General features: G+C 52.5%; 1 protein-coding gene across 19 annotated transcripts in view; it reads right to left on the bottom strand.

Moving 5' to 3' along the window:
• The window catches only part of ABLIM2 (actin binding LIM protein family member 2), a 189,118-nt gene that overhangs the window by 118,248 nt on the left and 43,639 nt on the right, over positions 1 to 27,231 (bottom strand). For all 19 annotated transcript variants that reach the window (XR_004027220.1, XM_030800851.1, XM_030800864.1 and 16 more), the window contains exons 2-4: positions 19,232 to 19,375; positions 9,864 to 10,047; positions 1,273 to 1,388 (exon numbers count right to left, since the gene is read on the bottom strand). Coding sequence is in view for 18 of the 19 variants with exons in the window: in XM_030800851.1 (XP_030656711.1) it covers positions 1,273 to 1,388; positions 9,864 to 10,047; positions 19,232 to 19,375 (444 nt within the window). In the remaining variant the exon portion in view is untranslated. The remainder of the gene's footprint in view (positions 1 to 1,272; positions 1,389 to 9,863; positions 10,048 to 19,231; positions 19,376 to 27,231) is intronic.

Genomic DNA, 27,231 nt, shown 5'->3' on the forward strand with positions numbered 1-27,231 from the left:
AAATAAAACCATGTTTAAGTTAAAAAAAAAAATTCAGTCAATCCAGGCCCCAGCTGGAGAGAAATTTTTGAATGGAGGACTCTCCTAGCAAGCCCCAAAGCAGCACCCTCCCGACCCGGTGCTGCTGTGAACTTCATCCCAAGGGATGAAGGCTTTGCTTCGGTTCACAGAGTCAAATTATAACCAGCTTCCAGGGCCAATGCTGCACTCCTGGGAGGCTGGAAGTGGAATCGCCTCTGTAGAGACTCTCAACACAGCAGACAAGGTGGGGGAGAAAGGAGGTGTTTGACACAGGAGAGGAAATTAATTGCAGGCCAGATGCTGACTCCGGAAATCAGGAGAAACCCCTCCTCCGTCTGGGGACACGTGGCCCTGCCTCTGGGGACACCCCAGTGACCACGGTGCTCAGAGCGGGCTTCTGCAGCAGGTGCCTGGCAGCGGCGGGGCCTGCTGTGCTGGGCTCCCCAGAGCCTGTGTGCCATCTCATGATCCGACAGAGCCACCCCAGCTGGGAAAGGCCACCTGGCTGCCCACTCCTTGCTGATACTTGGCCCCACACCTGCAAACCCCTGACACTTCGGCTGGCATCTGTTTTTTTCACACTAACAACCTCCTGCTTCCTCATTCAAGAAGCATCTTGAGCCCCCACTGCATACACACCTGGCCTACCTCCTGGGGGGTGGAGCAGTGAACCCGAGGGCCCCTGACTGGGGGAGCCCGGAGCTCAGTGCTCTTCTATGGTTCCCCCAAAGGGGTCCCAGGTGGCCTGGAATTAACAGACGGGAGCTGAGGGGAGTGAATGCCAGAGGGAGAGGACCTGAAGGAGACCTGGAAGGCTTCCTGGAGGAGGTGTGCTAGAGCTGGGCAAAAGCAGCAGTGGGCATTAGTTGGGAAAGCACGAGTGGCACATGGGGTGGAGGAAACAGCCAGTGCAAAGACTTGGCGGCACAAAAGTCCCAGAAACTTCCATGCCTGGCTGCCTCCTCACATTTATCCACAGCGTTCACTGCAGCTGTTGCTGCTCTGGGTCCCCGTTTGTCAGGCTCTGTCCCTGGGCACTGCAGAGACCAAGCCCCCAACTCAGCACCCCCCCCACAACCAGCAAGCCCCCACTTAGCATGCCCTACACTCAGCACCGCCCCCACTCAGGCCCCCAGCACCTCCCACTCAGCACGTCCCACTCAGCGCCCCCCAACTCAGCATACCCACCCACTTAGCACCTCCCACTCAGCACGCCCCCACTTAGCACGCCCCCACTCGGCACCCACTTACTTCGGAGGCCCTGAGACAGGTGTGCGCTGCTGCCCACCGATACGGGCAGGGAGCACTTCTGGCACATGCATTCCTTCCCATTGAAGGTCACTCGGTCCCCGGGGGGGAAGGGCAGCCTGAAACAAGAGAGCTCGTTACCAGCCAGGCCCACCTTCCAGCTCCTCTCTGGGGGAGCCCTGTCCCAGAGCAGGAGACCAGGGCCGATGTCTCCCCAGGATCTCCCAAAGGTACCACTCACAGGCTGAGGATGCAATGTAGGGCCTCTCCACCCAGGCACTGCTGCATCCCCACAATAGTAGTCATCGACATCTGAGCCTCAGTTTCCTCATCTGTACCAACAGGCAGAATCATAGCACCTAAGGTTGTGGTGAGGACCAGCTGAGGGCCAGTCCAGTGCTTGGCACACAGCAACATGCCAGGCTGCCTGGACCACTGGCCCCTCTAGCCCACCCTGCCTTCCCAGCCACATGAGAGGCCTTCTTCTTATCAGCTCAGCAGCAAGGGCAGCAGCTATGTCCACTGGGCATCTCCTGTGTGCCCAGGGCCCACTACTGTGATAGGTGCCCTATAGGCATGCCTCATGAATAACCCCACGCCATTCAACCTAGTTGGTATTCGCTTCATGTTTTCTCTATAGGCAAGAAACTGGAGTTCAGAGAGGATATGTAACTTTTCCAAGGACACATGGATACGAGTCAGAACCAGAATCAAACCAAGACCTGCCTGGCTTCAAAGTTCCACGATTTATCTACCTGGGCCTCTAAGAGGGCAGTGTCTTTAAAAGCACACCTCGTAGACAGACAGGAAGATGCTGGACAATTGGATCCTGTCTTTATTTAAAATTCTGCCATTTTGCTCTAAATGGATTTTTTGCATTTATTTCAATTTTTTAAAATATTGCATTAAAATATCATTTACTTGACTACTGAATTTTTTGGCACCCCCTTAAAGTCTGCCTCCGCAGCAAGTGCCTGGAGCGAGGCTGGGTGAGGGACCGCAGAGAGCCGGCCCATCCTCCTGCAGCCTGCAGATGTCTTTGGAGACTGAGGGATAGCTAAGTAGCTGCATCTAGCAAGCTAAGGCCAGGCCACCTGCAGACAGGGCCAGAAGCACAGCCTGAGAATGCTGCCACGTCTGCCCTTGAAACCTGCTGCCACCAAGCTCCCAGAAGCCACCAGGCCACTTTCCTTCCCCAGCTGAGCCTAACCAGAGAACCAGGTGCTTTTCAGGCAGAAGCCTGTGGAAGTGTCAGACCACGGGTGCCCCTTAAATCTTCTGCGTGGCCAGGTGCAGTGGCTCACACTTGTAATCCCAGCACTTTGGGAGGCTGAGGTGGGAGGATCACTTGAGGTCAGGAGTTTGAGACCAGCCTGGCCAGTGTGGTGAAACCCCGTCTCTACTAAAAATACAAAAATTAGCCATGCGTGGTGGTGTGCACTTGTAATCCCAGCCACTTGGGAGGGTGAGGCAGGAGAATCGCTTGAACCGGGAGGTGGAGGTTGCAGTGAGCTGAGATGGCACCACTGCACTCCAGCCTGGGTGAAAGAGTGAGACTCCATATCAGAAAAAAAAAAAAAAAAAAAAAACCCTGCTCAAACACCTTTGTTGGGTTCTGTCTGTCTTCTTCAGGGAGGAGACAATGGATTCATCGTTGAATGAATGAATGGGTGAATAAGTGAAGGATTGAAGCTCTCCTAGGGGGCCACGCTTGGTCTACTCTCTCCTGCCAAGACCCTGCCTGGCCTCCCATCAGGGCCTGCCAGACGGAGCTCCCTGAAGCTGGAGACCACCGTGCCTTCCCCTGCTGAAGGCCTGCCAGAGCCCCCACCTGTGGGGCTGGCATCCAGCACCCTCGGTCCATGCAGCAGGTGTGTTCCTGGGCTCCCACTGGGCCAGTACCTTCTGGGGATCCAGGAGAAATACAGGCTCAGCTGAACCCAGGGCCCTCTCCCCGCATCCGCTGCCCAGGAGCCTGCACGGCTCTCCCATGCCCGTGCTGCCACCGTGTGAATGCTGTGGTCTGCTGCCACCTGGGTCTCCGTGTCTTGCACCTTCCCTGTCATGGGGGATCTTGAGACAGAGTGGGAGCCCCTCCCCATCCCTGGATGTGCTTGGAGCGAATCTCTGGCTGTGTAACCTGGAACAAGTTACTCAGCCTCTCTGAAATGCTTCTTACCTATAAAGTAGGACTGAGAATGCCTGCATTCCAGGTTTGTATTCATGTATCCATTTGCCCACAGGACATCCTGCCTGGGAAGCTCTGGCTTATTGTCTGGACCTGGGAGGGGCTGACTCAATGGCAGCTGTGATTGTATTTCCTCAACTTTATTGAGGTAACTTGTGACAAATGTACACACCCATATAACTGCCACCACCACAGTCATGACATGGAACATTCTTTCCACTGCAAAAAGCCCCCTGTGGCTGTCTACAATCACGCTGCCCACGACCTCTGGCCCCAGGCACCGTGATCGTCACTGTCACCGTGCATTAGATTTTTTTTTTTTTTTTTTTGCGGAATCACAGAGCACGTAGTCTTTAGTGTTTTGTCAGCCTCGCGTTTTTGAGCTTCACCCACACTATTGCCCATATCGATCCTTTGTTCCTTTGAGGACGGAGCAGTGTCCATCCCATGGATAAATCACAACAGCCATTCCATGCAACTGCCGGGGGCTTCTGGGCTGTTTCCAGTTTGGGGCTGTTACAAATAAAGCTGTTAAGCACGGTTGCCAACCAGCCTCTCTGCGGACACAAGCTTTCCTTTTGGGTGAATACAGAAGATAGATTTTCTGATCATATGCTAAGTGTGTGTTTAACTTTATCAGAAACTGCCAAGCCGGTTTCCACGGCTGCTGTGCCATTCTGCATTCACGACGGCACTGGAGGGACACTCCTCTGGCTTCACATCCTCATCAGCACTTGCCATGGTCCATCTTTTCAGTTTTAGTCGTTCTCATGGAGGCATAACGGCATTTCTTTGTAGTTTTCATTTGCTTACCCCTGTGACTAATGATGGTAAACACTGTTTCACATATGCTGTTGGTCATTTGTGTGTGTATATATATTATATATAATATTATATATATTATATATTATAATTTTAAATAATATTATATATAATATATATTATTATTTTATATATAATATTATATATAATATATATTATTAATGTTATATATAATACATAATATATATTAAAGACTATGTGTTCTGTGATTCCACACAAAAAAAAGACAAATCTAATGCATGGTGACAGTGATGAGATTAATATTATATATTTATTATAAAATATATATAATATATTATAATATATATTATATAATATATAACATATTATAATATATATTATATAATATATAACATATTATAATATATATTATATATTATATATAATAATTAATATATATATAATATATAATATAATATATATCTTTATATATATCTAATTATATCTAATTATAATATATATTATATATTATATAATATATGTATATTTTTTGAGACAGAGTCTTGCTCTGTCACCCAGGCTGGAGTGCACTGGCACAATCTTGGCTCACTGCAACCTCTGCCTCCTGGGTTCAAGTGATCCTTTTGCCTCAGCTTCCTGAGTAGCTGAGATTACAGGTGCCTGCCATTATGCCTGGCTAATTTTTATATTTTTAGTAGAGATGGGGTTTCGCCATGTTAGCCAGGCTGGTCTCGAACTCCTGACCTCAAGCAATCTGCCTACCTTAGCCTCCCAAAGTGCTGGGATTACAGGCGTGAGCCACCACACCCGGCCCATTTATATGTGTTCTTTAGTGAAGTACGAAAGACAATAGAATCTCAGGACCCCAAACTCACTATACCAAAGGGAAAGTTAAGCTGGGAATGGAGTCATGCAAAAAATGCTTTCCTTTTGTTTCCAGAGAGCTGTAGTTTCACAACCCCATGTCCCATGTAAAATGTAAAATGTAAAACAGAATGGCTTATGACAAATGTAAAATGCAGATTTACAGAGGGTTAGTCTTAACTGTTTCCTGGACTCCCTCTTTTCACATGTAAAACATAGATTTACTGAGGCTCTGATTAGCATATGAAATGTAACTATAAAGACTGTAGCTATCTGCCTCATGGTCCTCCTCTTCCTCCTCCCCTTTTTTCTCTCCTTCCTGCTCTTTCCCCTTTAAATACTGAAGTGTCCTAAACCCCCTTTGGAAAAAGCGCAGCTCACAAGTGCTCCTGTGGCTTGCATTTTACCCTGGGCACATTCTCAACCTTGGCTAAATAAACGTCTATTGATTGAGCCCTGCCTCAATCTCTTTTTGGTTTATAGTCGTCTCTATTAAACTCTTTTGCCCATTTTTCAAAAAGTTTTCTTGAGATGGAGTCTCCCTCTGTCACCCAGGCTGGAGTGCAGTGGCATGATCTCGGCTCACTGCAACCTCCACTTCCTGGATTCAAGTGATTCTCCTGCCTCAGCCTCCCGAGTAGCTGGGATTACAGGCGCCCACCACCACGCCTGGCTAATTTTTGTATTTTTAGTAGAGACAGGGTTTCACCATGTTGGCCAGGCTGGTCTCGAACTCCTGACCTCAAGTGATCTACCCAGCTCAGCCTCCCAAAGTGCTGGGATTACAGGCGTGAGCCACTGCACCCAGCCTCTTTTGCCCATTTTTAACAGTATTTTTGGTCTTCTTATTATTGAGTTGTGAATAATCAATATTTTGTAAATAATATTTTGTAGAGCAGTGCTTCATCGGACACAGGTGTGAGGGCGCACCCTTGAACTCATATCTAACATGGCACTCTGCCAGCTGATGGCTTGCTTTTGCAGTTTCTCATTTTGCGTTTCCTTCAGCCACAAAACTTCCTGTAAGTTTATTTTGGTGCAGGTTGGCTGGCAACAAATTCTCTTAGCTTTGCATGTCTAAAAAAGTCTTTATAGTGCCTTCGTTTCTCAGTAACAGTTTTGACACTTTATTCACATACGATGTAATATACAATCCAGCAGGTTTTAGCATATTCAGAGTTGTGCAACTATCACCATAATCAATTTTAGAACAATCTTATCACCCGGAAAAGAAATCCCATACCCTTAGCAGTCTTGCCTTCATTTTTGGATGTTTTTTATGCTTAGCCTAGAATTATTTGATAGATATTTTTCTCTCAGCATTTAAGAAATGTTGTTCTATTGTCTTCTAGCATACATAGTTTCTGATGAGAAGTCTGGAGTCATACGTTTGTTCCTCTGTAAATAATTTTTTTTCCTCTGGCTGCTTTTGAGATTTCTTTTTAGCACTGGTTTTCAGCAATTTGATTAGGATAGATTTGGTAGATTCTGATGTGTTTATTCTGCTTGAAGTTCATTGAAATTCTTGGATCCATGCGTTTATAGTTTTCACCAAATTTGCAAAATGTTCAGCAATTACTTCCTTACTTTTTGGTCTCCCTTATCCACCTAGATAGAGAAATAGATCCACATCCACAGATCCCTGGGGTGCTTTTCATGTTTTTCAGTCTTTTTGTCTCTCTGCTTAAGTTTGAATTCTTTCTAATGCTGTGTCTTCAAGTTTACTGATATTTTCTTCCGAAACACCCAATCTATTGCTAATTCCTTTCAGGAGATTTTCCGCTTCGGCCATTGTATTTTTCATTTCTACAAGTAGCAGTGGTTTCTTTTTATATCTTCCATAACTCTCCTATTTATGTTCATGTTTCCTTAAAATACTTAAATATATTTACAGTAGCTATTTTAAAGTCATTATCTGCTCATTTCACCATTCCTGTCATTTCCGGGCCTATTGCTGTAGCAGGACAAGCCACAGACAAAACTCCTCAGACACCGAGTTAAAGAAGGAAGGGCTTTATTCGGCCAGGAGCTTCGGCAAGACTCACGTTTCCAACAACTGAGCTCTCCGAGTGAGCAATTCCTGTCCCTTTTAAGGGCTCACAACTCTAAGGGGGTCTGCATGAGAGGGTCGTGATCGATTGAGCAAGCAGGGGGTACGTGACTGGGAGCTGCATGCACCGGTAATCAGATAGGAACAGAACAGGACAGGGATTTTCACAGTGCTTTTCTATACAATGTCTGGAATCTATAGATAACATAACCGATTAAGTCAGGGGTTGATCTTTAACTACCAGTCCCAGGGTGTGGCACTGGGCTGTCTGCCTGTGGATTTCATTTCTGCCTTTTAGTTTTTACTTCTTCTTTCTTTGGAGGCAGAAATTGGGCATAAGACAATATGAGGGGTGGTCTCCTCCCTTATTTCTACTGACTTTTCTTCTGGCTTTGGGGTCACATTTTCTAGCTTCGTTTTATTAGGTTGCTGTTTTTTACTATTACTTTTAATGACAAAATCCACAATTACTTTTGCAACAACCTAATACAACTAGTAATTCCTTCCCTCCCTCCCTCCCTCCCTTTCTTCCTTTCCTTTCCTTCCTTCCTTCCCCTTCCTTTCCCTCCCTTTTCTTTTCTTTTCCTTTCTTTGTCTTTCTTTTCTTTTCTCCTTCCTTCCTTCCCCTTCCTTTCCCTCACTTCCTTTTCTTTTCTTTTCTCCTTCCTTCCTGCCTTCCTCCCTTTCTTCCTTCCCTCTTTCCTTCCCTCCCTCCCTCCCTTCTCTCTCTCTTTCTTTCTTTCTGACAGGGTCTTGCTCTGTTACCCAGGCTGGAGAGCAGTGGTGCAATCATAGCTCACTGCAGCCTCAAAATCCTGGGCCCAAGCAATCCTCCCACCTCAGCCTCTCATGTAGCTAGGACTACAGGCATGCACCACCATGCCAGACTAACTTTTAAATTTTTTGTAGAGACAGGGTCTTGCTGTGTCATGCAGGCTGATCTTGAACTCCCAGCCTCAAGTGATCCTCGCACCTTGGCCTCCCAAAGTGGAGGGATTATAGGCATGAGCTGCTGTGCCTAGACATCACCAGCAAGTTTTGATTGGACACTGAACACTTATAAATTTTACATCGTCGAATGCCGGATTTCTAAAAATCTTCTTGTGAGAAGTATGGGGCTTTGCTCTGGCAGACAGTTTATTTGCAGATCAGCATGATCTTTTTTAAAAAAATAATTAATTAAAAAATAGAGATGGGGTCTCTTTATGTTTCCCAAACTGGTCTCCAATTCCTGGTCTCAAGCAATCCTCCTACCTTGGCCTCCCGAGGTGCTGGATTACAGGCGTGAGCCTCCGCGCCCAGCCGGCATGATCTTTCTGAGGCTCGTCTTGTGCTTTGGTAGAGCAGGTTCACCGTAGTCTTCACTCCAGGGCTGTTTTGTCTTCTGGATGAGACGCGACCTTTTGGTGTCCACATCGCATGCCCTCGGGTTCAACAAGGAATCTCCGCCCTGGACAGGACTCCGATGTTTCCCAAATCCAGGAATTGTTTCGCTTGCAGCAACCTGGTCATTCTCTGCCTCACTGTGTGAAATTCCTCTGCGACTACAGGGCTTCATATTTGGTGGAAGATTCCAAGGCACCTGTGCAGATCGGCGCTCTTGCTCTGTGGTGCCCCCGCCCCTCTGGTATTCTGCCCAACATGTTCCAGCTGTGCCTGCCTTTCTAGTCACTGTCTCCTGCTTCAGGATGATGCCATGCTCCCCTTGGAGCTCTCCCCCAATCCCACGCTATCCTTCCGGAAACTGCCTCCAGGAAGGAAGCTGGGGCAATCACAGGCCTCGCCTCACTTAACTTGTTCCCTTCTCTTAGCTCTGAGCTCCAGAGTCTAGAAATGGTTGTTTCATATATTTCGTCCAGTTTCCTAGTTGTTGATGGTGGCTGGACAAGTCCAGCTCCAGCGACTCCAACACGACCAGGGCTGTCTGTTATTATTTTTTAAATAATGGATTAACCAGAGGCGATCTTTCAAACCAACTGTGAGATGTCAATCCTCATCTCTAAGCTACGTACACAAAAATCAAACATTCAGATAATCCCTGGGAGAGGTCTGACCCAGGTCACGCTATGATGACACAGAGCGACTCTCCCTAGACATACTCCTTGTCATCGTCACCTCCTGTCCTTAGCATCCTCTGACAAAGGTTCCATTTCTGTCTCCGGCACATGCTGTAACCACAGGGAACTGCTTTGGAAACAACATTGAAAATGTCCCCTGCAAACAGGGTGTGGTGAGACAGGGAGTACAGAACAGAAAATAAACTGTTTTTCATGTTTTTATTCTTTGTTTTCTAGAAACAGAACATTTCCTCTGGGAGGAACAAGTCAGGGGCTGGGGAGGGAAGGGGGAGGCAGGGACCACGTGGGAAGGCTCCTGCTCAGCCCCAGGAGGTGCAGGCAGAGGGGGGCCGGTGCAGCCTTGCTGCCGGGACGAGGACCCAGTCTCTGCAGCCAGCACTTGCTGCATGCTTGCTCTGTGCCATCACCAGACCCAAAGCGGGCAGCCCACCCCTGCCATCACGGAGCTCCCTGTGAGGAGGCCTCTGGATGCACCGAGACAGAAGGGTGCAGACTGTGGGGCCTGGGACAGCCTCGCTGCGGGATGCAGAGGGCGGGTCACGGGAGGGAGCAGGAGGAAGGGAAGAGAGGGAGGGAAAGAGAAAGGCCCAGAGAGGCAGGGGCAGCGGAGGCCAGGTGCCCGCTCACTCACCGGCAGACGGCACACACGAAGCAGTCGGGGTGGTAGGTCTTGCCCAGCGCCGACACCACCTCACCCTCGATGAATTGGTCGCAGCTGAAGCAGCGGGTGCCGTAGAGCCTCTGGTAGTCCAGCGTGCAGATGTACTCGCCCTGCCGCACGAAGAAGCCGCCCTCTGCCAGGTCGCAGCCACATGCTGGGAGAGGACGGGCAAGGTGGGGTTAGCGGCAGAGGGGACCATCTCCACGTCCCCCAGGCCCGAGCTGGATCCCCCTCCACACACACACACGCCACCACCTGACACAGGCACCGAGGCCTCGGCACACAGTCGGGGTGGCTCGCTCAACTCTCGGGGGGCCGGGCTCCCGGGACAGACTCCAGCTCTGGCGCCTGGCCCGGTGGTGAGTGGACTTTCCTTACAGAAGCTTGGGAAAGGGCGCTGACCAGGACGAGAGCCAGGTTCTCCTGAGGGGCTGCCCAGCCTCCCACCCTCACTAGAGTGTACCCCGTCTCTGTGACCCCGCCGGAGATGGTCCCTGAGCCCCTCCTGTTCTCCAGTGGGCTGTTTCCAGCACTGGACATACAGATCAGGAAGGGGCTAATGCCTGATCACCTACTGTGTGCTAGACTCTGTGCTGGGGGCCGAAGGTTCCCAGGAGGACAGACCAGGTCCTTGTGGTCGGTGCCTCCAGCCCACCTCAAGGCTTCCCAGCCCCCTCCCCCAGTCCTCTGGGTCTCCATGCCCTCATGGTCCTCGGTGCCTATCTCCCCACAGTGTGGACAAGGCCAGACCTGCAGGAGGAGAGAGCCTGTGGACTCCTGAAAGGGAAGCACTTTATCTCTTCTCCCAACACACACCCACCCCAGGAAGCTGAAGCCCTGGAGCTCCATGGAGGGCTGAGGGATCTCTGCCAGGTGGGGTAGGGAACACTCGCCCTCAGGATGACCTGCTGGCCACCACCAGCTCAGAGGCCCCGAGTCCATGTCCTGAGACACAAGCACATTCCTCCCGTAAACTTCCCTTCCAGTGCCAGGGTCACGTGAAGGCCATGCATGGTTTCAGAGGGAGCAGCCCACAACCTCCCCTGACCTGGCTGGCCCAGCCCCTCCCTGCTAGAGCCACAGAGGAACCCCCTGCAGCCCCAGCCCCTCTGGCCTGGTCCGTCCTGGGTCCTGCCTGCTGGGTCATTGCAGCTCACAGCCACCAAGGAAGGGCTTTGAGAAACCATGTAGCCGTCATATATTTTAAAGCTGACATCTAGAAGTTTTCATCACAATGTTAACTGCTTGCAAAGGACGTCGTTTCTGCACATTGCGAATATGGGCACCTTTAAAGTTAACTGTTACATCATTCCTTCGAGGGCATTCAGTGGGATATCGAGGCCAAAGCAAGACCTTCAACATCTGCCTACAAAACCCCCAACGGCGCTCTGGGAACAAACTGGCTGGAAGCACCAGAGTGGCTGGAAAGCCTGCCTTCCAGGGTTTACTTGTCTCCATTTCTCCAAAGAGATGTTCACTCTTCTGATATGGTGAGACGTCAACCGAGCAGCTTAGGTTCCAGATGCTGGAGCTGCCGGGATTCGAATCCCAGCTCCACCCGCGTAGTGTGCTGTGTGTCCCTGGGCAAGTTCCTTAACCTCTCTGGGCCTCCTTAACCTCATCTGGCACACAGAACCTGCTTCAGAGGGGTACACCGCAGCACAGGTGAGCATCCCGTGAGCCAGTGCGATGTGAGACCTGAGTCCTGCCTGGCTCAGTGTCGAGGCCCTGGCTGTTGCTGTAATGGCTGCTCCTAAGAGTCCTGAGGCCAGAGATGCTGATTCTGAATTCTGTCTCAATGTGAAAATGGAAACCCAGAATGAAAGCCAGTCCAGACGGTCTGGGAAGGATGAGGGCATGGTGTAAGATGCCTGCCCTCGCCCCTCCTGGGCGTTCCGGGGCGTTTATGAGAAGCAGCCAAGGACTCCCAGTATCAGAGGGAAGCTCCAGACAGGTGGACCTCAGCCCCCAGCCAGGGCGCCCTTGCTCTGCCCTCCACGCTCTGGCTCATGAAAATCCAGAAGGAAACCTGGGCTGAGGATGAAAATGCTTTGTCTGATCTTGCGCCATAGCACAGACCAAGCAAATACATCCCAACTGGGGAGGACCAGAGACTTGGGGGCCTCACTTTGGAGCATGATAGTATTCTGGTATCAGCGCCGCCTGCACCAAGACAGCAGCGAGACGGTGATCGGGCTCACAGCACTCATGGCTCTGGCGTTTGTGTATTTCTCTATTCTTCTTAAAGACGTGACGGTGTGAGCTGTTCCTTGAAGGAGAAACATGTGGCAGTGGTTCCAGCACGCCACTCCAGCGCCGTGAGTCCACTCCCGGGAACACCAGGCAAGTGAGCACGTCCAGCCCCAGCCATTATCTGGGAGGTTGCTGGTCAGATTCTAGCTGTCCTGAGTATGCCAAGGTCACCACAAGGCAGTTAAAACCCAGACCTCTGGCTGGGCACGGTGGCTCACGCCCGTAATCTCAGCACGTTGGGAGGCTGAGGCGGGCGGATCACGAGGTCAGGAGATCGAGACCATCCTGGCCAACACGGTGAAACCCCATCTCTACTAAAAATACAAAAAATTATCCCGGCATGGTGGCGGGCACCTGTAGTCCCAGCTACTCGGGAGGCTGAGGCAGGAGGATAGCATGAACCTGGGAGGCGGAGCTTGCAGTGATCCGAGATCGCGCCACTGCACTCCAGCCTGGGTGACAGAGCGAGACTCCGTCTCAAAACAAAAAACAAAACAACAACAAAAACCCCAGACCTCTGTCTGCTAAAAATAAAATGCCCAAGTTCCCTGGTCATTTTAGAAATCCTTATGGATACAACACATTGTTCTTATATTGCATTTTGCAATTTATCAAATTAGCACAGACACTGGAGGGAGGCGGGGCAGGTGGGGGTGATGGGAGCACCATCCTTTGGGCACACGTTGTGGTCATTTATGAGAAACAGGCAGGAGAGGGTGGCGGCCCGGGGGGAAAGGGTGAATCAGCACCACTTTCTGGAATATCACTTGGCACTGACTCTAAGGAATGTGAAAACTTTTCCCACCCTTTGACCCAGCAGTCTCTCTCCTGGGATTGTCCCAAGGAAATGGCCATGACTGTCACAGAAATTCAGTTGCAACAATGTTCCCTGCATTATGGGTACAGGAAAATGTTGTAAATAGATGCCTGGGCTTTAGAGTCAGGCAGCCTGGGCTTGAGTCCTTGCTCCTTCCACTTCCCAGCTGTGTGACCTTGACCAAGTTTCTTACCCTCTCTGAACCTCAGAGTCTTCATGTGTAAAATAGAGTTAGCAATACTGATCTTGCATGGTGGCTGTAAGAAATCAAAGAGATGAAGGCAGGGTGCTGTGGCTTATGCCTGAAATACCAGCACTTTGGGAGGCTGAGGGGGCGCGGATCATCTGAGGTCGGGAGTTCGAGACTAGCCTGACCAACATGGAGAAACCTCGTCTCTACTAAAAATACAAAATTAGCCAGGCATGGTGGTGAATGCCTGTAATCTCAGCTACTCGGGAGGCTGAGGCAGGAGAATCACTTGAACACAGGAGGCGGAGGTTGCGGTGAGCCGAGATTGCGCCACTGCACTCCAGCCTAGGCAACAAGAGTGAAACTCCATCTCAGAAAAAAAAAAAAAAGAAAAGAAATCAGTGAGATGAGGTCTAACAAGCTGATTAGCCCAGTGTCTGCCTGGAAATGATGTTGACATCCAACAGTGCAAGAGTGACGACTACGTTTACTGTGGGGCATGCATTGGAAAGAATTTGGGAGGATATGGACATGAATGTGAGGAATCTTTATGGTGAGGAAAGTGCCCACACACTAAACTGAAGCGAACGAATCAGGTATACGGCATGCCTTCACATTTTAAAGAGACTCAGACAAGGGGAAAGCTGGGAGGAATATACACCCAGATCCGAACAGGGACCACCCAAGGTGCTGTCCACCCGCTGCTATTTTTCTATATTGGTGAGTGGAAGACGGAGATGCCAATTCACATCAAAACACAAGAAAACAGAGAACCCCAGGGGCCTGAGTGAGCCTTAACCTGGGCGAGGGCTCCAGGGCTGGCCGGGCATCGCGGCTCCGGAGTCTTGGCCCAGTCCAGCTCAGGGTTCCCTTCTGTGAATAACAGGGCGATGGGGCGGACGTCATCTGAGATTCCTCCTGCCGGGACTTTCACAACTCTGCCATGTGATCTTGACACTCGTGCCCTGTGCAGCTTAGGCTGTGCGGAACAAGGAGTGCCCTGGGCCAGGGCCAAGGCCCACCTGTCTAGAGCTTCCCTTTGATGCTGGAGACCCATGGCTGTTTCTCATAAACGCCTGGAACGCCCAGGAAGCACGTGTGCAGGCATCTCGCACCATTCCTTCATTCCTCCCAGACCGCCTAGAACAAGCGGCTATTTATAGTCCCAGATGGATGCGTCCTCAGGGACAACTCCACCTGCCTGACATGCGCAGCTCACGGGCTCTCCTCCCGGACACACGTCCTTCCCTCCCTGCCTGTTTTCTCGGCTCTTGCTAAAATCGTGGACTTGCTCAGTTCCACTTCCAATAGGACCAGAAAATGCCTGCTTTCCTGAGGGCACACATGGGTGTGGCCTCGTCTTTTCATCATTGCAAGTAGGGAGACAACGGATCACAGTTAAAACATATTCCCAAAGCACAGAGCTCAGCCACCCTTTGAAGGCCAAGTAAACCAGATTTGTTTTTCCAGGCATTCTGTGCTATGCGTTTGACATATTTATGTTCTGCATGTATTCCCATTTGTAGGGTAAGGACAGAGCCAGCTGGATCTCAAAGACATCCAGAATGAGACACCTTCACACCTCTCATCCCAGCCGCCATCGGCTCCAGCCTAGGTGCCTGCACCTGCCTCTAGCCTCCTCCCAACTCCCACCCTGGCCTCCCTGCACCAGCAAGCACCCAGAGATCCATGGAAACCTACAAGGATGAAGCAGGACCCTCCTCTGTGCTTCCTCGCTGGTGTCAAAGCCACGGTCTTTGCAGGGATGCACAGACTCTACCTCCCTTATCCCCTTGGTCATTCTGCTCCAGCCACATGGGCCTCCTGCTGTTCCCAAGCCTGCCTGCTTCCAGGTCTCTGCACTGGCTGTTCCCTCTGGTGGGGATGCTCTTCCCTCACTAACTTCCTCACCTCCTTCCACGAGGCTTTGCCCAAAGGTCACCTCCTCCGTGAGGCCCACCCTGACCACCCAGTTTGCATCTTTCCTTCCCTAGCAGGGCTCACTTTCTAGCACACGATGAAATTTGCTTATTTATTCTTTATCATGTTTATTATCTGTCTCCTTGCATTAGAACTGGTCCCCATCCCCAAAACAGGATGTCTGTTTTGTTCATGGCTATCTCCCAAATACCCTGAACAGTGCCTGGCACACAGTAGGTACTCAATAAATAGTTATTGAATGACTTTTACTTAGAAAACCTGGGTTGAGACGCCTGCCTAAGATCCACATGAGCCGTGGGTGGCAGAGGTGGCATTCGAATGCCCAAGCCTGGGGCAGCCACGGACAAGAGGATAATCATGTGATTTCACAGCTTTTCCCAGGTAAACTAAGGCACAAGTAAGTGCCTGGGTAGTGGGAACCCAACACAGTAGGAGCTCTTGAATCATCTTCCCTGCTAACAGATCCTGCTTTGGCTCACCTGGTAATGTGCCCGCCTGAGGACGGCCATGGTTGGGCTAAGTCAGCCACGATCCCCCTGTTCCTCTTTGCCAGTGGGGGTGAACGTGTGACCGAGTTCTGGCCAATGAGTCATATGGGGAGTCTATGGGGACTTCAGGAAAGGGTTCTCCTCCCTAATGAGAGGGAGGGTTATGTGAGGAGAGAGCCTTTGCCTGTGCACATCTCCAGGCTGGATGCCATGCGGTGAGAACGTGATGTTGGAGCAACAGCAGCCATCTGAGACCATGAGGAGAGGCCCTGCTGATAAGCACAGGGTGCAGTGTGGGAGAGGGAACATTTGGGCATCCATCATGACCCTGGTAAGTTGTTTAATTAGCCAGCTCTGGGGTAGGGGTGTGGGGCTACCTCCAGACTTCGTGTTAAGATGATAAATATCCATGTTGGATATTTAGGAGTTGGGTCTTCTTTTTATGCATCCCAAAGCACCCTCGATGATTCATAAGCTGCACTCTCATGAGAGCCTGGAGAGAAGATTAATCCAAGACGGTACGGTCCTCATGCCTAAACAAGTGCAGCTCATTTGAAAGCCTGCAGGAAATCTTAGTTACTCCATGCCATTCTCCAGCACAGAGGCCACCCACTAAAGGCAGAGCTTTCCCAGGAGAAGGGGTGGTCACTGCTCTGGCTGCCACATCTGCAGGGCCAACAGGCCTGGCACAGGTGCCTGGCACAGAGTGAGACTCTAACTGGCTATGGGTGGGTACGTGGTGGATCTTGGCACTGGGCCTGCCTTTCAGAGCCCTGCCACTGCTGGCATCCATGGTCACTAATCATCTTGGGTGATGGAGTGTGAGTCCCCAGCCCTGGGTCAGCCTGCCATTGACACTGTCTCATCCCGCCGCCTGTAGCTGGCGAGGAAGAGGTTATGGTTATTCCCACATCCACTGAAGGAGGCTGAAGTGGCCTGTCCAGGTGACAGAGGGGGGTACCCGGAGCAGTTTCCACCAGCTATGAGTCCCCTGGGTCACAGGAGGTGATGAACTTGACTCTGGGGTCTGATGCATTTTGCTGCACGCCCAAGGTCTGTGCTTATGGAAATCCTTTCCAATAAAGTGCAAGCTTCCCCCTTTGTCTTTTAAAATAGGCTTTTAAAAAGAGGCATCTAATGGATTTTGCTTTCCAGAAATGTGGCAAATGTATCTTTATGGAGAGTTGAAAAAAATTAGACCAGATAAATCCCACGATGCCCTGGACAGCCCTGATGAAAAGCATGAAATCCACCAGCTGCAGGGAGAGAAAGGCCAGGGCGGAGGCCACCCCTTCTCCCAGGCAATCGCTCCCTGGCACTGACACACCCCCTTCGCTCTGCAGCCTGGGCGGGGGATCCCGAGGCTCAGGGAGGCAGGTGGACCCCCTGCTTGTTTATGGAAATGTGGGAGGATGGGGGCCGGCCACACTCACACCCACAGCTCGTGCACTCACTCCCAGAAAACAAACCCTTCCCCGCTGTGCCGGAGAGTGTGCTGTTCACTTCATTGTTCTTCCAAAGTAGCCCCCAGAACTGCCATCCTGGGGGTGTCCCTGGGTCCCCACAATCAGGGCAGTGGTATTGGGGTACCTGGGACGTCAGGGTGCTATGGGGAGAATTCACTGAGGGCCGAGCCAGGCTGTGGATGTAAAGGGAATGCCTGGATCTAGGTGATTCTTGGGGCATCAAGTGCCCCCAATGATTTCCCTGATAGTCACCCATGTCCTTGGACAGAGTTTCAGCATCTCTGAAGGGCGGGGCTGGGGTCTGCCTCAGACCAAGGGATTCAGGGCATTTCCACTCCTGCCAGAAATGGTGCAGCCCCCTTGGGGTCCCAGGGCCAGTGGAGAGCTGGCTGAGCTCAGCGTCTTCCCCAAGTCACCGACCCCCTGCAGGGCTCCAAGTGCGGGCGCTGTGGACTCTGACCTCCTCCAGGGCCAGCGGCGCCAGGGTCGGTTCTCGGATGGTCCCCTTTTAGTAGCAGAGGAGTCTAGGCCATTGGTTTTCAAGCTCCTTTTCAAGCAACAGGACTCTACACACAGGCTTTAGACTGTGCCTGCAGACATGAACTGGACTAGTGGACAGTGTCTGCACTCCGATGGGCAGCACTGGAGACAGCACCTGCTCCCCTCCTGCTGCCCTCCCCAGGAGACCCTCAAGGCACCTCCACAGAAACCCAGGAGGGAAGACCCTGGCCCGGGGCTGCAGACACGCCTGGAATGCAAACCCCGGGCAAGCTCCCGGCGCTTCCAGACCTCAGTGTCCCCCTTTCTGAAACAGTTACATGTCCCCCCGGGCTGCTGGCACTGGGAGGATTCCCTTCCGTCTTGACTGGCCTTGCTTCTGCCAGGCAGATTTCTACTCTCTTGAGGTTCTAGCCAGCACGCCACCTCCCCTGTGAAATCCCTTCTGGAGTCTTCGAAATCCTTCCCTGTGGGCATCCCCCGCTACACACACATACTTGGTTTCTATTATAAAAAGCCACCTTTTCAAATCGTATTGCACACCTTACTTAACATAATCTCCCTCACCAGACAGCGAATGTGTCCATGCTAAAGCTTGCGCCTTCTTGGTCTTTAGAAATTCAAGAGCCTGGCGCACAGCAGGGCCTCCTAGAGCTTTTGTGGAGCGGGTGAACGCAGCCCGCAGCCATTGGATGGGGGCCGTGCGACGCCTGATGAAAATCATGATGCTCAATTATCTGCTTGTGGCACATTTCCTAGTTTTGTTTGCCCAGAAAAAAGCAAACCATCGGCGCACTAGGGTTCATCGAGGGTCGTTACGGTTAAGCGAGTGTGAATCTCCAAATGGCCCAGGGGGCCGTCATGCCGAACCTGCAGAAGGCAGGCAGGCACGGGGCCGCACACCACAGCAGGGATTTGCAGTGTCCTTAACGTGATTCCTTTAAAACTGCAAACTCCTCGGGTCGACATCCATCAAATTGGTTTGATTTGCACATCCCTTCCTCCAGTGCTATTTTTAATCTATTTTTAGAAAATTAGCAACGGCACATGCGTTCTCTTTGTATAGGAAGGAGGAACAGGCTGGAGGGAGACTCGGCACGGGCCGTCTCGGTTGGCGGGGCTTCACGTGATTTTTTTTGGTTTTGCTTTTTTCTCATCTTTTCAGGATGATTGGCATTTAGTAGATTATTTACATTATTGTTTTATAGTCATAGAGAAATTGAAGTGATTTTAATCTGGAGTAATAGTAATGTTCTTGGTGCTACTTCCGGTGGGGGTCCCTGCATGTCTGGGGTCCAACAAAGGTCCCGCGTGTCCTCCACTGTTGAGTTCATGCGGCTGACCATGACCGTTTATTTACCTGTGTGGCTACAGTGCTCAGGTGGCCACCTTCCTCTGGCCACAGGACCAGAATTCTCTGAGGCTGGGTGCAGCCACACGAGGACACCCCTGGGGACCTGTACCCTCATCCCCTGACCCTCCCCACTCCGGCGATTTTTCCATCACACCCACCAGTGACAAGGCTATGTTGAAAAGATCTCGCTCTCCTACGAAGATTCTGTATCTGGAGTGTTCTCCAGTATCCCAGGCCCAAGCAGAGTTTCCCAGGAGGCTTTGAGGGCCCAGGATCGCCGCTGGGAGGCCCGTTTCAGGGGCCACACCGCAGGGGACCGGGGGACACTCACCTTTGCAGACGAAGCACTTGATGTGGAAGTACTTGTCCTGCACCCGCAGCACCTCGCCCTTGCACACATTTCCACACGTGTTGCACAGGATCGCCGTGCTGGGCGACTTCTCCAGTGGGCTGGGAGCAGCCTGGGGCTGCGACACTGTTGGGAAAGAGAGACGATCAGCGTTCAAGGGTGGATGTGTGAGGCACAAAGGTGAGTAAAGCAGGGGTGTGAGGACGCAGAGCTGACCCTCCCAGCAGGCCCTGCGCCCACCAGCATGAGCTGCACAGGGCATCAGAGTCGGTCTGTTGTCTCCTTTTGCCTGGGGACCCACAGGAGTCAGATTATGCAGGGGTGAGGGGGCCAGAGGGCGAAGGTCATCTGGTCAACCCCCAGTGTGGGCTCCTGTCTGCAGTAGCCCCGTGCAGGGAGGGGCCTGGGCTTCTCATCCACATGCACAACTGCGGCAATGAGGCCATCACCTCCCCACCTGAAAGATGGCCCAACCACTGCTGCCTTAAACTGGCATGGCCTTACCCTCAGGAGTCTCAGGGACAAGGCACCCCTCTGTGAGCTCAGTAACCCTCAGCAGCAGGGACCAACATCCTCTCTTCTGCAAGTACAGCAGCCACAGAGCCACGGTCCTAAAGGGAGCTCACTTCAATTCCCTCTGGGTCCTGGGACATGGAGCTAAATATTGCTGCTGTCCCCTTAAATCTCCCTTAAAGCCACCACAGTACAGGACATTGAAGGAGTGGCTGGATGGATGGACAGGTCAGGATGGATGGTCACAGAGCCTGACTGTGGGGCTCCCGGGGACCGGGCAGGGTGACACACTCCTTATCCCCATCCTCCCAAAGCATCTGCAGAGACCAGCGCCCAGGACGGGGGGCCATGGCCCAGAAGCCTCAGGTCTGCCCTTTGAGGGGCTCCCAGTGGGCATTAGGGATGGCCAGGTGAGCAACAGTGACCACCAGGTGGCCAAGCTGGCATCGCTTTGAAGCTTGAGGTGGACTTGGTAGATGGAGGTGCAGGATCTGGATGTGGAGCTCTGCCAGGCACAGAGCCAGCCACACAGGACCCGGGCAGGACCCAGCTGATGCTTGGCAAGTGCTGGCCTGTGTGAGTGAATCAGCCTGGGGACTGAAGGCTCAGACCCCAGGGCAGGCACCGGCGGCAGGCAGGAGGTTCTGTGGCTAGTGCTGCAGTCGGCAGAACAATGCTCCCAAGATGTCCCCTTTCGAATCCCCGGAACCTGTGCATATGCCTTCTCACATAGCCACAGGGGCTTGCAGGTGTGACTTAAGTTAAGGGCTTTGATGGGATATGATCTGATTGTCTAGCTGAGCCCAATATCATCACAGGGGCCTTAAAATCAGAACATTGTGCGACTGTGGCCAGAGGGAGGCGTGACTGTGGAAGAAGGTCAGGGAGATGACACATTGCTGGCTTTGAAGACAGAGGAAGGGGCCACAAGCCAAGGAATGCGGGAGCCTTGGGAAGCTAGAAAAGGCAAGGAAAGGGTTCTCCTCCAGTCCTCAGAAGGAACCAGCCCTTCTCACACCTTGATTTTAGCCCAGCAAGACGTGGTGGGCACCGTAACCTCCGGAACTGGAAGCTAATAAACTTGTGTTGTATGCAGTTTGTGGTCACTTGTTATAGAAGCCAGGGACGCAAATGCAGTGGTCAACCTGTGAGACAGGTGGGGGATGCAGGGGCCAAGGCACCAAGCCCCTCCCCTCTGCATTCTGCAAGCCACTCCTTGTTTGGGAGTGAGAGCCACCAACGGCAAGGACCACCCCAGCGCAGCAGCCCAGGGCGGGCATTCACTTGGCTAGGGCTGCGCCCCACGCCTTCTGCTTATGCCAAGTTCACCCTGAACGATCTCATTGAGAGACTGAACACACAGACAATGGCCAGGTCCAGACAAAGGCAGAGCTCAGACCACACCCGCAGCGGCCGGCCCAGGAGTCGAGTCCGGCCACGGTACCCAGCTGGGAAGCCAGCTGCGTGGCAGACTTGCAGGGAGGCGACTACTCTCCCTCAACAACCAGGAGGCTAAACGATAACTCGGTCCCACATGGCCAGGACTTGACTCACAACTGACAGCTGTCCTAATTCATGCCCCCGCTTTCCAGTTAGGGTCATTTGGAGAAAGCCAAATACATCCCTAACCAATCACACAGGACGCCCCCCTTCTGGGAGCCGCCTCCAGTCCCCCAAGGCTGACAGCCTCCATGGGGGCTCACCGGGAGCTATCCTTTCCCCTCGGAGGCTTCCCCACCACTTGCCTGCCCATGTGGCCAACTCCCTTGCCACAGCAGCTCTGAGAAAGTTGCCTCCACTCGTCCTCACGTCTTCCTTTATTTCCACAGCACTCTAATGCCAGCTCCCCCTGTCTTGGTCTGGGTTCCCATGAAGCCGGCCTTGAGACCAGGCTGTGGGTGGGATGGTCTATTTCGGGGGCCCCAGGCACCACGCCAGAGCGAGGAGCGGGGAAGATGAAAGCTGGTGGCAGGTGTGTTGTTGAGCTGCTCCCCACGTGGGAGAGGGGCCTCACGGCCCGGGGCCATCCAGGAAGCCCTGCAGAGCATGTCTCAGCTCATCCCGTGGAAGGAAGGAAGGCCGGGGCACTGGCCCCCACCGCCTGTCCCCTGAGTGCAAGAGCTGCTCCAAGGCGGAACTCCCAGCTCCCTCTTCTGGTCTGCCTGGCGTCTGGGCTGAGTGAGTTTCTGAGGCACAGAGCCAGGGGTGCTGCAGATGCCAGGGCTGGGCAGCCTGCAGGTGATGAGGCATGGCCCACCTGGCTGCAGTTGAAACCACAGGTGGGCCGAGGGATGTGGCACAGGCCCAGAAAACACCTGCCACCCTTCATTTGAGGGCTAAGCGTATTCACACACAGACGCACACACTCACATATATTTACACAATTGCTAAATGCCAGCACTGATTGAGCTCCGAGCCTAGAAGGTCTCCTTATCTCCCTGGTAAAAATCCAGCAACTGCATCTCAGACAGAGGAGGCCATCTCCCCATCCAGTTCCAACCTGCCCCTACGCGTTCCCAGAACCCCACATCCCGGAAGCCACCGATCTGGCCACCCATCCTCGCCTAGGGTCCCTCCCACGGATGGAACTGTGACGGGACAGCGCAGAGGAGGAAACTGGGTCATGCTGGGGCAGCAGGTCTATCCAGGTCAGGGGATCCAAACAGACCAAGGGCGGTGGGTGTCAGCTGTCTGCGGATGAGGGAGAGGGGTCGGCCTGGGAAGCAGGCACGGGAAAGGAGATGAATGGCATGAAAGATAACTCAGCACCACCCTGGGCCTGCCTCTGGTTTTGCAAACTGGACCGGGAAGAGCCCAGTGAGGGTCCCTGCGGGCTCAGTCTGCAGCTGCTGGAGGCCACCGTGGCCTTTCTCACTCTGGTTGAGTCCACAGCAGGCTTGTCCCACATGCCTTGTGCCTGCAGAGTCATTGCAGAGACGACCTCATCTGTTATTTAATAAAGATGGTGGGGAGGGTGCAGCAGGCGAGGGCTTTCTGGGCTGGAATCGAAGCCTCCCAGTGCAGAACAAGGATTAGAATTGCGGACTGAACTTCAAATGGTGCCTCTCTCGGCCACGCATGGCCCAGGCCACCCGGGGCCCCTGTAGGCTGCCACACGGGTGATGCACCCGGTCCATATCTGAGGCTCAGTCAGAGCTCACAGGGGTGGGGGCTGTGCATCTTCAAGATGCTTATGTTCTCATCTATTGGCAACAAAGAGAACAACGCACAAGTGTCTCTTCGTGATCTGACAAGGGAGAGGTTCATGCTGCTGGAATCTGGCCCAAATCCAGCCTGAGGGAAGTGTCAGCTTCAGATTCCCAGGGGGCAGTGCGGGTGGTGGTGTCAGCTGGCCTGGGATGCAGCCTCACTGGCCTTCTGCATGCTGTGACCTCAGGTGAGTCCCTGAAACTCCTGGCCTTCTGTCTGTGTGTCTGTCTGTCTCTCCATCCAGGCATCCATCCTCTTCTTGTGTTACTTAGCCCCAGGGATGCCAGGACCACGGGCAATAATGTTCCCATAGCAACCAGCCCAGCAAACAATAAGTGCTCAATACACAATTGCGATGGACTGGCCTGATATCACCGTTTCCAGGTGACTGGAAATATACTTTGTCGGGGGTGGCGGGGGTGGGGGTTGGGGGAAGCTGCTAAGAGCATGGATTTGCTTGGAGGCCCCAATCTCGCCTGCTGGGGCTGCCTCCGAGGCGTCCTGGGGCTGCAGGGTCTGGCGGAGGCGCTGCCCTCTCTCCATGGGAGATAGACACTGCGCCGTGAGGACACCGCTGCCTCCACGCAGGTGCCGCTCCTACAGGCTTCCCTCCAGCTGGCCCTTCCTGCCAGGCCCTGGGACCACAGGTAGGTAAGTGGGTATGCACTTGCCTCCCAAGAGGGTTCATTCCTCACCTGGCTGCAGCTGCCAAATTGTGAGGACGGCTGGGGGACAACAGCAAAACTGTGCAAAAGCAGGGGCCAGGTGGTATTCTCAGTCCCCCAGAACCTGGCCGAAAGTCAGCCACGTGTTTTACATTAAAAAGAGAAGTTTCAAGTGGTCCTTCAGCAGGTGAATGGATAAATGAACCGGGGTGTATGCAGACGATGAAATATTATTCACCAACATAAAGAAGCGTGCCATCACACCGTGAGAAGGCATGGAGGGACCCTCAATGAATACTGCTAGCTGGAAGATGCCAGCCTGGAAAGGCTACACCCTGCAGGATTCCAATTATGTGACATGTTGGAAAAGGCAAAATGAAAGAGACAGTAAGAGGATTGATGGTTGCCAGGGCTGGGATCAGCGGAGCACAGGGGATTTTTAGGGCAGTGACGCTGCTCTGGGAGATACTGTAATGGTGGATCCATGACACTGTACATTTGTCCAAACCCATAGAAACTGCAACACTAAGAGTGGCCCCCAATGTAAAGTATGGACTTCACTTAAGAATACATCAACATTGGTACAGTTACCACAAATGCACCTCACCAGGGCAAGGTGTTAATCATAGGGAAGACGGGATGGGAGCACATCAGAACTCTGTCTTCTAGAAACCAAGAGCTGCTCTGAGAAACAAAATCTATCAAAAAATTTAAAAAATTCTAGGCCAGGAGCTGTGGCTCACGCCTGTAATCCCAGCACTTTGGGAAGCTGAGGCGGGTGGATTACTGAGGTCAGGAGTTTGAGATCAGCGTGGCCAACATGGCAAAACCCTGTCTCTACTAAAAATACAAAAATTAGCCAGGTGTGCTGGTGCACACCTGTAATCCCAGCTACTCAAGAGGCTGAGGCAGGAGAATCACTTGAAACCTGGGAGGCAGAGGTCGCAGTGAGCCAAGATTGTGCCACAGCACTCCAGCCTGGGTGAGAGAATGAGACCCTGTCTCAAAAAAAAAAAAAAAAAAAAATTTAAAAAGGAACTAACCACAATTGTGGCAGGTTCATTTCACTGCAATTTCAAGATCGGCTCCAATAATTTGGCTTAACAAGTCTCTAACTGTGATAATAACATAAAGCATAAACTCAAGTGCTAAGAATCTATCACACAGGGGCTGAGAGTATTTAATCCCTCGTGATAATGAAACCCCAGCCTTGGGAAGCCCCAGTGGGAATAATAAAAATGATTGCTGGTGTCGTTAACACATAACCTTCACAACAAAGGGATGTGGCTCTCTCAGGAAGTCCCCCTGCCTCCCCCTCCAGGCTGGACTCCTGGTCTGCCACCAGCCAGCCAGAATGGGAGCCAGCAGGGTCTGGTTTGGGCCCACCATCCAGGGGCAGCGGTGTGACCTTGGTGAACACATTTAACTATGCAAAGCCTCAGTTTTCACATCTGTAAATCGGGGTTTGATTTTAGGAGGATTTTTTAAATGTCCATTGAAGTAGAGAAAGCTCCACGTGCGAGGCCTGACAGGTGGCTGTGAACAGTAGCTGTTAGTTGAGTTCCTTCCAAGGCTCAGAGACCAGACTTGCAGGCCGCAGGGTGGAGGGGTCAGATCGGGGGTGGCTATCGGAAAGGGCAAAAACGATCACTCTGAGGTCCACTCAAGGTTTCCCAGTCCAGAGCGGGAGTCCGCAAGCATTTTCAGGAAAAGGCCAGACAGTAAACACAGTGTAGGCCCCAGGGACACCGCAGTGAACACAACAGCCACGGTCCCAGCCCTCCACATTCTCTTGTTTGTTCCATACCATGCCCCACAGGAATGGTCTGTCATCCCCATCTCACAGATGAGGATGCCAAGGCTAGGAGATGGTCACACGGCTAAGAGACTGGGGCCCAGCTCAGCTGTGTCCGAGGCTCCTCCTCCCACCCCTTTCATCACCTGCTGCGCTGCAAACCATGTGTTCACTTGTTCAACAGACACAGGAGCAGACACGCTGTCAGGTACTGGGGAGACAGGTGTGCCATTCAGCACCACACCAGCGTGACAGGCACAGGAAGAGGGACATGCCAGCCAAGGGGGCACAGGCAGGGGGCAAACTCCTCTTTCTGTCCAGTGAACCAGCTTTCATGACCCAGACAGCAGAGTCCTCATCATTCTGTGATCTCTGGGAATGTTTTTTCTTCTCTTGAGGCAGAGTCTCGCTCTGTCACCCAGGCCGGAGTGCAGTGGCACAGTCTCAGCTCACTGCAGCCTCAACCTCCCGGGCTCAAGCCATCCTCCCACCTCAGCCTCCCGAGTAGCTGGGACCACAGGTGAGTGCCACCATGCCCAGCTAATTTTTGTATTTTTTGTAGACACGGGATGTCGCTATCTTGCTCAGGCTGGTCTCAAACTCCTGGGCTCCAGCGATCCTCCCATGTCAGCCTCCGAAAGTGCTGGGATTACAGGCATGAGCCACCGCGCCTGGCTGGGGATTTGCTTGACTGTTTATTTCCGCTGTGTGCCCACAGATCTATATTTAGTTCCACCCTTCTCTGAGGGCCCAGTGAACTTTGGACCTCTGAGCATGTATCCCTGGCTTGGCCAAAGACCAGCAGCCGTGCTCGCTTTGTTCTCTTGCTTTCCTCGTTGGCTCTGGAGGTAAATCTACCTTGAGAATGGGCAGGGGACCCCCTTGTGTACTCACACAGGGGAAAACTTGGGGTCCGCCCATGGCAGGGGTTCTCATTGGAGCCCCGCTCCATCCGCCAAGATGATTTCAGAAAGCTCCCCGTCTGCTGTTTGTATCATCCAAACGGCTGGCTTGGGGTTTCCAAATGTCCTAAGGATGTTCTAATAATATTCAGTTTTCTAAGCCTACACATGCACACAGGAACTCCAGCTCACCCAGAGCGGCTCACAGGACACACAGTTCCAGCTTCCCTTTCACACCTTTCCTTATGACCATGGCAACGAGCAGAGAAATACAGAGAGGGGCACAGGGCTGTGTGCAGGCACAGCGGGGAGATGAACCTGTGTACAATCAGGGAGGGCTTCTGGGAGGAGGTGACATGAGCTAGAGGCTCAGAGGATGGGCAGGCACCTTCTGGGACAGGAGCAAGCACACATCACAGTGCTCAGCTCACCTTCATTGCGGCACAGCCCTGACACATGGGCGGCTGCTGTCCACTGGCCTGTCTGCCTCCCCTGGCCTGGAAGCCCTCATGGGCCAGGGCCGTGCCCGAGGGGTTTGTCTCCCTAGGGCCAGGTGCTGAGGAGACCAGAGCCGATGCTGGCCCTGTGCTGACATGTGGTCAGCCAGTCCTTGCCAGGAGACAGGCATGGCTCTCACACACCACGGGGCCACACGTACCCTGTGCCAGCTCTGCCCTGGGGCACAGGGCTTTCTTTGGGCTAATTTTATGAATATGGAATTAAAGGGTGCAGGCACACACACTTTGCATCCTCATGGATCCTGCCACATTGTCTTTTCGGGGACTTACAAACCCCTGCCCGTGCCTTAGAGTGTGTCCCCTCCCTCAGGTTCTCACTTTATAGGTCGTGCCTTGGTTTAAGAGCAGGTCCAGGCCTCCCTACTGCCCTGCCCAAGTG

The sequence above is a fragment of the Nomascus leucogenys genome, chromosome 20 (genome assembly GCF_006542625.1).
Source record: "Nomascus leucogenys isolate Asia chromosome 20, Asia_NLE_v1, whole genome shotgun sequence".
NCBI classification, from domain to species: domain Eukaryota; kingdom Metazoa; phylum Chordata; class Mammalia; order Primates; family Hylobatidae; genus Nomascus; species Nomascus leucogenys.